Below are 10,189 nucleotides of genomic sequence, written 5' to 3' on the forward strand. Positions count from 1 at the left end.
TATTATCCGTCATTAATAACTTTTTTTACGTAGTGTGCGGTTGTAACCCTGAAGGCACAGTTGCTCTTGTTAGAGCTTCGGGTTAGATGTTGATGTGCTGTAGACGAGATGCATGCGAGGGTTTAGTTGATGTCTTTATGTGTTGTTAGGGATCAGGTCATTCCCTTCTTAACAAGATTACCACAGCTCTTCAATTACTGGGTTCCCTTTAGTTTGCAATTGTATCTGTGTTCTTATTCTTTCTAGTTCGTGCTAATTTTAGTCGATTAGTTCACTTGGATTCTCTAATTCTCCAACAAAAACAACACGGACAAAGCTGGTCTTTTAATTTTTATTTTCATGTTCTATCTTGCGCTGTTGTGACTCCTTCCCGAACCACGCACCTGATGTTGGATCTGCTGAACCAGCGAGTTCTATCACGACTCCATTAGTCTCTTCCGAATGAGATTGTGCTGAACATATGCTGAAACTCCCAAAAGAAATCAGTTGTTCCGTCTGAGGTGGTTGATGGACCAGAACCCAGGACTTTTTTGATAATATAATATATATATAGTACACTAATGCACGACAATATATATATAATATTATATATATATATATTATAATATAGATATAACAAGATCTTCTTGCCGGTTAATAGTACCCTAATTACACGACAATGCAAACCTGATGCAAGCTAGCTCGCTCCCAACATAGGTCAAGCTACACGTACGCACGCACGCTTCAAGGCTGGCTGGCTCACGCACGCCAGCTGACAGAGTCATGTCTTGTGCCGTTTCTCAACTGAGGGGTAATGCCGCCGTTTTTCATCGACGAAGCGGAAGGCGGCTTCTTGCCAAGGAAAACATCAGTGAGCACAGTCTTGGACTGCAGCGACGTCCTGAGAATCTCCAAACCCTGCAAATGCATTAGCATCATCAGTGAGCATGCATCTAGGCATCTAGCACGATTGGTGAGGATTATCGACCGAGAAGTCACCTCCTTGTACCCAATCTGCACGGTCCTCTCCTGGAGCTTTCCGAAATCCCTTACCCCGCAGGCGTTGAGCAGCGAGATGGTCGAGACGTTCGACATGGGCGAGATCACGAGGTCGTCCGTCACCATGTACGCCACCATGCCGCCCTGCACGAACCCTTTCCTCGCCGGTTCTTCGGCAGCTACTGGCTCCGGCGACCCGATAAGCTTGGTTTCCCTGTACATCGAGTTGCCGCAGCTGGGGCACCTAGTGCCCATCACCTCCGTCACGTAGGGGCCGCAGCTGGAATTGTAGTAGCTCCTGCCGCAGTTGAAGAACTTCTTCGGGGCCGGCGCCGGAGCCGGTGCCGGCTCTGGCAAGGCCGGGAAGACCCAGCTGTTGGGTCGCACGGCCGCGGGGGGCCGCACCATGGCGGCGCAGAGGATCGCGTCCTTGGCCATGCCGGGCTGAACGTAGGGGTCCTCGAGCCTCTCGGCGCTGCTGTAGAGGTTCCCCATGCAGCCGAGTACGGAGTCCTTCCCCAGCAGCTTCACGGCCGTGCCGACCGGCAAGGCGAGGAGGGAGAAGAGGAAGTCGACCGTGTCCTTGCCGGCCTCCGCGAACACCACGCGCCAGCGCAGCGGGCTGGGATCGACGAGTAGTTTCATGGTGAGCGTGGTGCTCGGCGTGGTAGTGGCAGCGGCTGCCATCTTGGAGCTCAACGACTTATTGCTGCTCTCTCTGGCTACCTATACCTATGGTGCGGTGAGCTATATAGCATCTGGACGTGGTGCGGGTAGAGCATATATCGCCGTTGCAATTTTTCAATGGAATGGTATCTATACCTATCGCCGTTGCAATTCATCTGGCTACCTATACCTATCGCTGTTGCAATTTTCCAATGGAATGGTATCTATACCTATCGCCGTTGCAATTCATCTGGCTACCTATACTTATCGCCGTTGCAATTTTCCAATGGAATGGTATCTATACCTATCGTAGTTGCAATTCATCTGGCTACCTATACCTAGCACCGTTGCAATATTCCAATGGAATGGTATCCTCTGTCTTAATCCAAAGGCGCAGCATATCTTAATTCAAAGTTGCAGCACATATGCTATGTTCACGTGCAACAGAATAATACATCTTCTTGCAAAGTCGCGTCACGATATGTGTTCTATGGTTATAGTATAGCATAATTCTGTGAGACCACCGGAATGGTCTATTTTGTTAAAGATTAGTTCCTGATAATATATCCGTAATTGGACAGAGGTACATTCGAGATCAAGGATTGAGCAAAAATAAGACACACGATGTAGACAGGTTCAGGCCCCGATGATACCCTACATCCTGTGTGGATGATGCCGTATATATGGCTATCTCGAATACAGGCAATATGGCTAGACTTATACAATGGAGTGGATCGGATCTAGACTAATCTAGGGTCGAAGTCGCTAAGTATCTCTGGTTGCTATGGTCTTGGTGCTGCTTGCGTCGAGTTGCATATGCGTCCCTCCTCCTGGGGGTCTGGGTCCCCGCCTTATATAGGGGTCCTGTCGCTGCCCTGGATCTAACTGTAGTTAATAGGTTGTCATTTGTCTTGTATGCCAAGGCAATGCAAACAAATTCAACCTAGATACTAGTCGTACTCGAGTCAGTTAACGCGATCGAGACCTTCCTATAATAGGTTTTTGTAATCCCCGAGTATATCAAGTCTCGCAGATTCGGGTCCACAATATCTAGAGTTGTTAAATAGATGTAAAATGTACCCTGTCAGTACACGATATACTCCTTATTTGTATATACCCTATAGTTAGATATTCGACAGTAGCCCCCTAACTCTGCTTAGTAGGGAAGTGTAAGACCCCTGTTACCGGGATCTCCTGTGCCTCCTGTATCAGTCCTTGGATTACGTAGCTGATACGCACAGTATAACAGTTGTAGTATACTGTCGGAGGGTTAACTCCTGTCGTAGGGATCCTGAGGGACCCCTTTTTAGAGATTCGGCCGGGGGGATGATTCTGAATATGTTTACCGAAGAAATAAATGGATATGAATGCGATGGCTAGCGGGGTGGAATGATCTAGTGCGGAATGAAGTAAATGCACTGGGGTTTTAGACAGGTTCGGGCCGCACGGAGGCGTAACACCCTACTCCTGTATGGATGCTATAAATGTCCTGAGAACGTCCCTCAAGGATATTGCTGGTTATAAGAATGTCTGTCTATCCTAGAGCCTGGGGCTCCTTGTTCTTCGGTCTGTGTGTATCTGTTGGCTTTGGGGGCTCTTGTACTTCTCGATCTTCTCTACTTCCTTAACTTCTTCAACCGTGCAGAGCTCACCGAGCTTTGCAGAGTTCCCAGACTTGTTTCGCTTGTCGAGAGATATTCAACTTCTTAGACTTGTCTTTGTCCGTGCTGCCAGCCGCTTTAAATACCCGCTGGCAGTAGCGTGCCCCGAATGGGAGGGCACAAGTTCCAAGGCACCATAAATGGAAAGGGTGTCATCATAGCCTCTGTGCAAAGTGACGGGGGTTGAAAACGCACCCCGCGCCCGGTCATCAGTCGTCATGATGGCACTGGCAACGGACGCCGTGGAGAGGGCCCACCGGGCAACCACAGAGCGGCCCGGCGTGCCCGCCCTGTCTTGTTCTTCTACCACAGCAACGCAGCAGACAGAACGCCTCGGCCCTTGCGACGTTATCCCGAGGCGCGCCGGATGGCACAAGATGGGACCCGTGCATTTAATGTCCCCGCGCCCTTCTGCCAGAATATGGCAGGAACTGACATCGAGCATGGCGGGAGCAGTTGGAGGTGACAGGCCACGCGCGCTCTTAAATACGGCCTCGGGCCTTTCACCTGCTGACACCTCATCACTGGACCCCTGTGGGGGCCACTGACGGAGGGGCTTCCTGGGTCATCGGGGAACCGAGTGCTCGGGGGTCACTGTTCACCTCCCCGAGCACTCTCTCCCAAGAACGCCCTTCCTTGGTCCTCGGGGAACCGAGTGCTCGGGGGCCACTGTTCACGGCCCGAGCACTCTCTCCTAGTCTTGACTGTACGAATCCTCGGGGAACCGAGTGCTCGGGGGCCGCTGCTCGCAGCCCTAAGCACTCTCTCCCGGAACTTCCATCGTTGAATCCTCGGGGCACTCGGGTGCCCAGGGGGCTACTGCTCGCAGCCCCGGGCACACCTCTCCCGGTACTCGGTTCTCCTGGTCGTCGGGGGACTTGGGTGCTCGGGGGTCATCGTTTACCTCCCCGAGCACTTTCTTCCCGTCACTTAGTCTTCGCAGATCATCGGGGAACCCGGATACTCGGGGACCACTGACTGTGGCCCCGAGCGCCCTCTCCCGGGACTTAGTCTTTTTTACCTTGCGGAGGTGACCCCGCGGGATGGCGCCACATGGCGGATTGCTGGCATGGCCTCGGGATTCGGGGACCCCTGGTTCATGGTTCATCGACATATACAGTCAAACTTCGTATGCAAATAGTAAGGTTCTGGGTACAAAAAGCTTACAATCCATACTGAATATTACAAGCCTGGCCTAGCGGCCAGCAAAACACACAACGGAAGCAAAAGCCCAAGCCACAAGCAGCGAGGGTGCAAGTGCGACTTCAGAGACTATTCTTCATCCCTGGCTTCACCTGCGCTGAAGTTGGCATCGAGATCTTCATCTGAATGACAGCAAGAGTGAGTACGGAAGGTACTCAGCAAGCCCTATACTACTTCAAGGGTTGATAGATGCATAAAGGGGATTATTCAAGGATAATCTTTACGGTTTAGATTTAAGCATAAAGCAGCTTATGCAGATTACCAATTGTATCAACTATGATCGACTTCAAAACATTTTAGCTAGTTCAAAAATCTGCAACGAGCTGTATCTGGGGTTTCTCGGTCCTAGGAGGGGCTATACCTCACTCCACAATCCCTCTTATCACTTCTAGTGTACCTCTAGTACAAAACAGCTTCTGGCGGAGTGAGTCAGAAACCTCATCACACGGACATCTACTCCACATACTCACTCATCAAAACTCACGCACCAGGAGTCTATCAAGCGTGACCATGCCTTTGCATGTCCATGACCGTGGACGTAGCTATTCGAATAGATTTACACTCTGCAGAGGTTGTACAGCTTTACCCACGTGATATGCTCAGCCTCCAACCGTTGCAAGCGGAGGAGCGAATCATACCGAGACTCTCCAAACACCTTTCCTACCAGGCTTTTCCACGAGACACGCCAAGTCCCAGAGCTGCATGTTCCGAAGGCCGGCATCCCTTTTTAAGACTAAGCTGGTCCCTGAAACTTCCAAACAGCGGGACAAATGGACTCTTGGCTTCTCGTTGCTCTCAGCCTCCTGGTATGATGTCCAACTCAGTCCAGTGAAGGAAAGTCAAGTCCTGCCCATACATGACGCATGGTTGCACGGCGGTGGCTAAGCATGACGGCGTAAGACTCGGTCCTTAAACGACCGACCTAGGCATCTTCATGGGCAATGAATACCACCATGTAACTCAAGCCCCCAAGAGCATCCTCCCTGGAGGACCACTCTACCTACCCGCGCCAAAATGGTTTTCACCCATTTTTACACATCACCCTCCATATCCCACACAACAACAAGGATTTCACACCTATTAAGAAATATAAAACCATCAAAGATTCATGTTATATGAGTTGTCATTGATAATAGTAAATCTTGTCTCCGAGGAGAGGTGTTTTAAAAGTGACATCTCCGAGGAGACGTATTCAATCCTAAGCATGTTAGAAATTAATGCGTCGTCCGACGTTAATATAGATAACGATGGGTAATTCTAGGGTGATATGTATTTTGGATGATAATATTCAAGACATGGCATATGTTTGATAGGATTAACTACTGCAAGTAGTTTCGTAAAAGCGTAATACATAGCACATTCGATAATAAGTTCAATTTTAGTTGATCATGTATATTATTTGAAAACATAGGTTCAATATGATCAAGGAGATAGGACTTGCCTTCTCCAGAATTTTCTTTGAAGTTTTGATTGTAATCAGGATCCTCCTCACTCCTGATGCTTCCTGTGCAACACTCGCAGAACTCTGATTGCCCTGAAATCGCGACTATGATCAATAACGGTTATACTAAAGAAGAACCAGTTAACACAAAATGGAAATCTAATTGAGCTCTAATGGACACCATAACATAATAGACGAGTAGATCTCAATTTTAGATGAATTTCGGCGAAAGAATCACCAAAATCGGAGCCTAATCAGAATTTAAATCGGAAAATTAAGAAATGGTACTATTCATGGGTGGGACCCATGGGTGGAGCCCACATGAACAGTACGAGTTTGGGCCAAATGGGCTTGATGGGCCAGATTCAGGCCTAAATGGACCTGGATGGGCCAGTTTTGGGTTTGGACGGGCTGAGCTGCACAGTGCTAGGCCCGCACTATGCAGGCCCGCTCGGGTTTTGGGCTGGCTGGTTAACGGGCCACAGAGGCAGACCGGCCTACCAAGCGGCCCGTTTGGCAGCTGGGTTGGCGAGGTAGGCCACTGGGCCGAGCTAGGCTGAGCCACGGCCCGAGGCCGATTTCCACGCGCACTCGGGCGAGGGCCCAACTGCACGTGTGCTCGGGCACATGGTGGAGAAGGGGGGGGGGGGGGAATCGGCCGGCGGCGAGGGATTTCGGCAGGGCGTCGTTGGAAGGTCGCCGGGGTTTGGTTTTCGCTGGAGCTTCACGACAACAAGCGGACGCCGACCTTCTACGTGATATAGTGGACTCGGCAGGGAGCATCTCGACGGCAGCCAGCGATGAGAATGATGCCAGATCACCACCGGATAAGAGACAACGACACGACGCAATTAGACAGCACCTCCCTTGCCTAGGGAGGGGCCAATCCTGCAAAGAAAAGAGGTCACGATGCCTCTAAGCATCATGGCATGATGGCCGGACCACAATACTGAGTAGAATTATGCTGACGGCAAGCACAAGGACGGCGGCGGAAGCTATGCATGGCGTCGCGCGGCAAATAGCTAAGGGAGAGCACGAGGAGGCCTACATGCTATCTAGGAGGGGTTGCTAGGGGCTTGGGGTGCTCACCGTGCTAAAAAACGATGAGAAGTGGGACGGCGGCCGGTGACTCGTCGAAGAGGTGGCAGTGGCGCTGCTCGGCTATTGGCGCGGACAGGCTCCCGTCGATTGGACGGTGGCACAAGGACGGTGAAGGCTCCTCGGTGCTCCCTAGCAGCACGTCGATGACAGATGGGTGACGAAGAGGTCGTAGTGGCGACAATGGCGAGGCGAATGGAGAAAGAGCGAGAGAGAGAGAGAGAGAGATGCGGGCCTACTATTTATAGAGAGGGGGAGGAAGCACGGTGCGGTGCGCGCGGGCTGGCATCACGGGGACATCGATGGCGAGGTGGCGGCCGGCGCCCACCTTTTTCTCTAGGGCATGGGCCGACTGTGCCGGCCAAGCATGGGAGGAGAGAGAGAACGTGAAAGAGAGAGAGCAAGGAAGTGGAGGCTGGTCGGCGCGCGCGAGATATTTCCCGGAGGGACGATAGCCGGTGAAGTTCGTCACGCTGGAAGGGAAAAGGAAGGAGAGGGAGAGGTAGAGGGAGCGAGCCGGTGGATGGGCGACACGTGGACGGCCAGCGAGGGCAAGGCGCGAGCGCGCGCGTGAGCGCGCAGCTGGGCCGGCAACGCGGTGGCGTGGGCCGAGTGCTGGCGCGCATGAGCGAACGGGCTGACAGCGCGGGAGAAGAGGAGGGGGAAAGGGGAGAAGGAGTGGGCCGGCTCGGTGGGCTGGGAAAGTGAGAAGAATTGGAATTCGGCCCGAGAAGAAGGAAAGGAATAATTGGGATAAGAATAAGGTTTAAATTCAAATTGAGGTATTTGAATTTGGATTTGATCTCGAATTTAGATCAACTTCATCTAAATTATCTGATCCTTAGATCTCGAGACCTTTTGGAGATGATTTTGAATCCAAGAATTTGAATTCGGATTGGATTTAAGCTGAAGCAAATTTAAAAGTTGGTTTTGAATTTGAGAGACATCCCAATTCAATCCACCACACAAAGAACCATAAAAATCTCAACCAAAGCATATGAACCATCCTATTGTAGAGATTACTTTGGAATTGACTCTTGTGCTATTTAGAACACTTATTCAACTAGCACATTTGACGTACATGAAGGTATATATATACATCCATAGGCTTATCTTCTTAACTTTAGTTATATTAATTAACCCTAAAAAGTTTTAATTTGGAGCTAAATTTGTAACTAAATAAACATGCTCAACTCAGGATGTTACAAACCTACCACACTTAAATGGAATCTCGACCTCGAGATTTGGAAGGTTCATCGAGGAGATTTGGAAATTCCTTCTTCAGATCCTCTTCGTGCTCTCATGTAGCTTATGCTTCTGTGTGATTACTCCATTGTACTCGGCAGAACCTGACTGCGGTTCTTCTGGTTTGACAAGTTGGTACATCCAAGACTCGGATGGGTCTTTCCTCATATTGAAGATCTTGTTGTAGATCCATAATTTCCAAGGGAACTTGTTCCTCGGGAACTCTAAGACACTTCTTTAATTGTGAAACATGAAATACATTGTGTACATCGGACATCTCCTCTGGAAGAGCGAACCTATACACCACTGCTCCAATTCTTTCCTGTATTTCATAAGGCCCTACATATCTCGTTGCCAGCTTTCCATGAACTTGAAACATCCTAAAAAGTTTTAACATCAACTCAGGATGTTACAGGAAGGCTTCCACAAGTGCCCACTCAAGTACCGCCAAGTCTAAGCTTGGTTGAATATAGGTGGATTAAGCTTGTAGTCAAAAGAATCGAGCAAGAAAGTCCTGTTCCAAGTATCGAGTGGGAACGCAATTAGGTCGAGCGCTCTGCCATTGTCTGCACCTTGAGTCTCAAGAAAGGCTTAAAAATTTGACTTATTGACACCCGACTCTTGAGTAGAATTAAAAAGAAATCTCTGAAATTTGAACCATTAGGTAGAAGCACATTTAATGCATCCGGATGGGCACCACAGTAACGGGAGTGGTTGCCAAAGAGACGTTAAATTCTAGGCTATTTATCCGTACAGACCTGAACTGTTGCTATTCATTCATCCTCTTGTCATCAATCTTCTCACACAAGCCTTCACCTTTCTTTGCCCAAACGTGCGCCACCACACAGAAATCTCACTCCATGGCCTCCAACCCTTCTACGAACGCTGCCTCTCCTTCCTCGCCTAAGAAGGAATTCGACTTGAAGGTTGCCGACGCTTCTCCCAAGCAACTGGATGAGATGAAGCTACTAATCGATGTCTGGGCGATCTCGACGATGCAAGAGTTGAAGCTCCAAGAACTAGAAGGTGAAGGAATCATTCCTCCTCGTGAGCTGGCCAACTGGAGGTCGGTGTTGGGTGAATCTTGCCAATTTGATCATGATATTGTGATATTTGAGTCGTTTTTCTGCTGCGGTTTCAATGTTCCCCCATCCAAGTTTCTTCTCACCATACTTAACTACTACCAAATTGAGCTTCACCATCTGAACCCAAACTCGATCACCATGCTTAGCGTGTTGGTCCATCTGTGTGAAGCCTTCCTTGGTATTGCGCGGAGCTTAAATTTGTTCTAGTATTTCTATCATCTGAAAAGGAATACTGAAAACAAATGTGTTGGAGGCTGTGGTTTCCAATTGCAGAATGGGATGAAGAATTCCTATATCCCGGTTGTGCTAACCTCCTCCTAACAAAAAAAATTGAAAGAAAAATTGGTTTTACGCTTCCAACCCCAATCTAGTCAACTCTCCCTTAGTTTATAAAGGCATTCATCCCCGCCCAAATCCGTCCTGGTTGAAGAAGCACCACGAGTCCGACCACACTGCACACTATGTTAAGAAGATTGGAAAACATAGGAAGAGTGGTTTAACCGGGTGGTATGTCGCCAAAGACTTCATTAGTCGAAGGTCGAGCCCGGGACGCGGTCGGATGTAAAATTTAGTTAGCATTTTACTGCTTCTATAGCTGTAGTCGAACTCTTTCGAGTGATTCCTTCTTTCTTTAGTCCTGTCCCTGCAAGACACTGCTGCTCAATTGAGCAAATTGTTTACTCAATAGGCGCAGTCATGCTCTGTTCAGCCCTACTCCCTCATGAATCCTTAACCACCAGTGAGAATTTGCTTGGATTAAGAAAGTAGTGTTGATTATTACTTGTTTGACCTGATCTGTCTTTTTGATTCCA

At 49.2% G+C, this 10,189-nt stretch overlaps 1 protein-coding gene across 1 annotated transcript; it reads right to left on the bottom strand.

The window, feature by feature from the left end:
- Window positions 1-573: 573 nt before the first annotated feature.
- Window positions 574-1,737, bottom strand: LOC133928721 (uncharacterized). Its single transcript, XM_062375174.1, has 2 exons — window positions 979-1,737; window positions 574-897 (listed from the first exon to the last, which is right to left on the bottom strand). Exons 1-2 carry the CDS (start codon window positions 1,663-1,665, stop codon window positions 739-741), a joined length of 846 nt encoding a protein of 281 aa, XP_062231158.1. The 5' UTR covers window positions 1,666-1,737; the 3' UTR covers window positions 574-738.
- Between the last annotated feature and the right edge of the window lie 8,452 nt (window positions 1,738-10,189).

This window comes from Phragmites australis, chromosome 9 (genome assembly GCF_958298935.1).
Source record: "Phragmites australis chromosome 9, lpPhrAust1.1, whole genome shotgun sequence".
In the NCBI taxonomy this organism is placed as follows: Eukaryota; Viridiplantae; Streptophyta; class Magnoliopsida; order Poales; family Poaceae; genus Phragmites; species Phragmites australis.

Excerpts from the sequence above, each read along its gene's own strand:
- LOC133928721 (XM_062375174.1), bottom strand. The coding sequence starts at position 1,665 with ATGGCAGCCGCTGCCACTACCACGCCGAGCACCACGCTCACCATGAAA. Across the intron at positions 898-978 it reads TGCAGATTGGGTACAAGGAG|GGTTTGGAGATTCTCAGGAC; the intron begins GTGACTTCTCGG and ends ATGCATTTGCAG.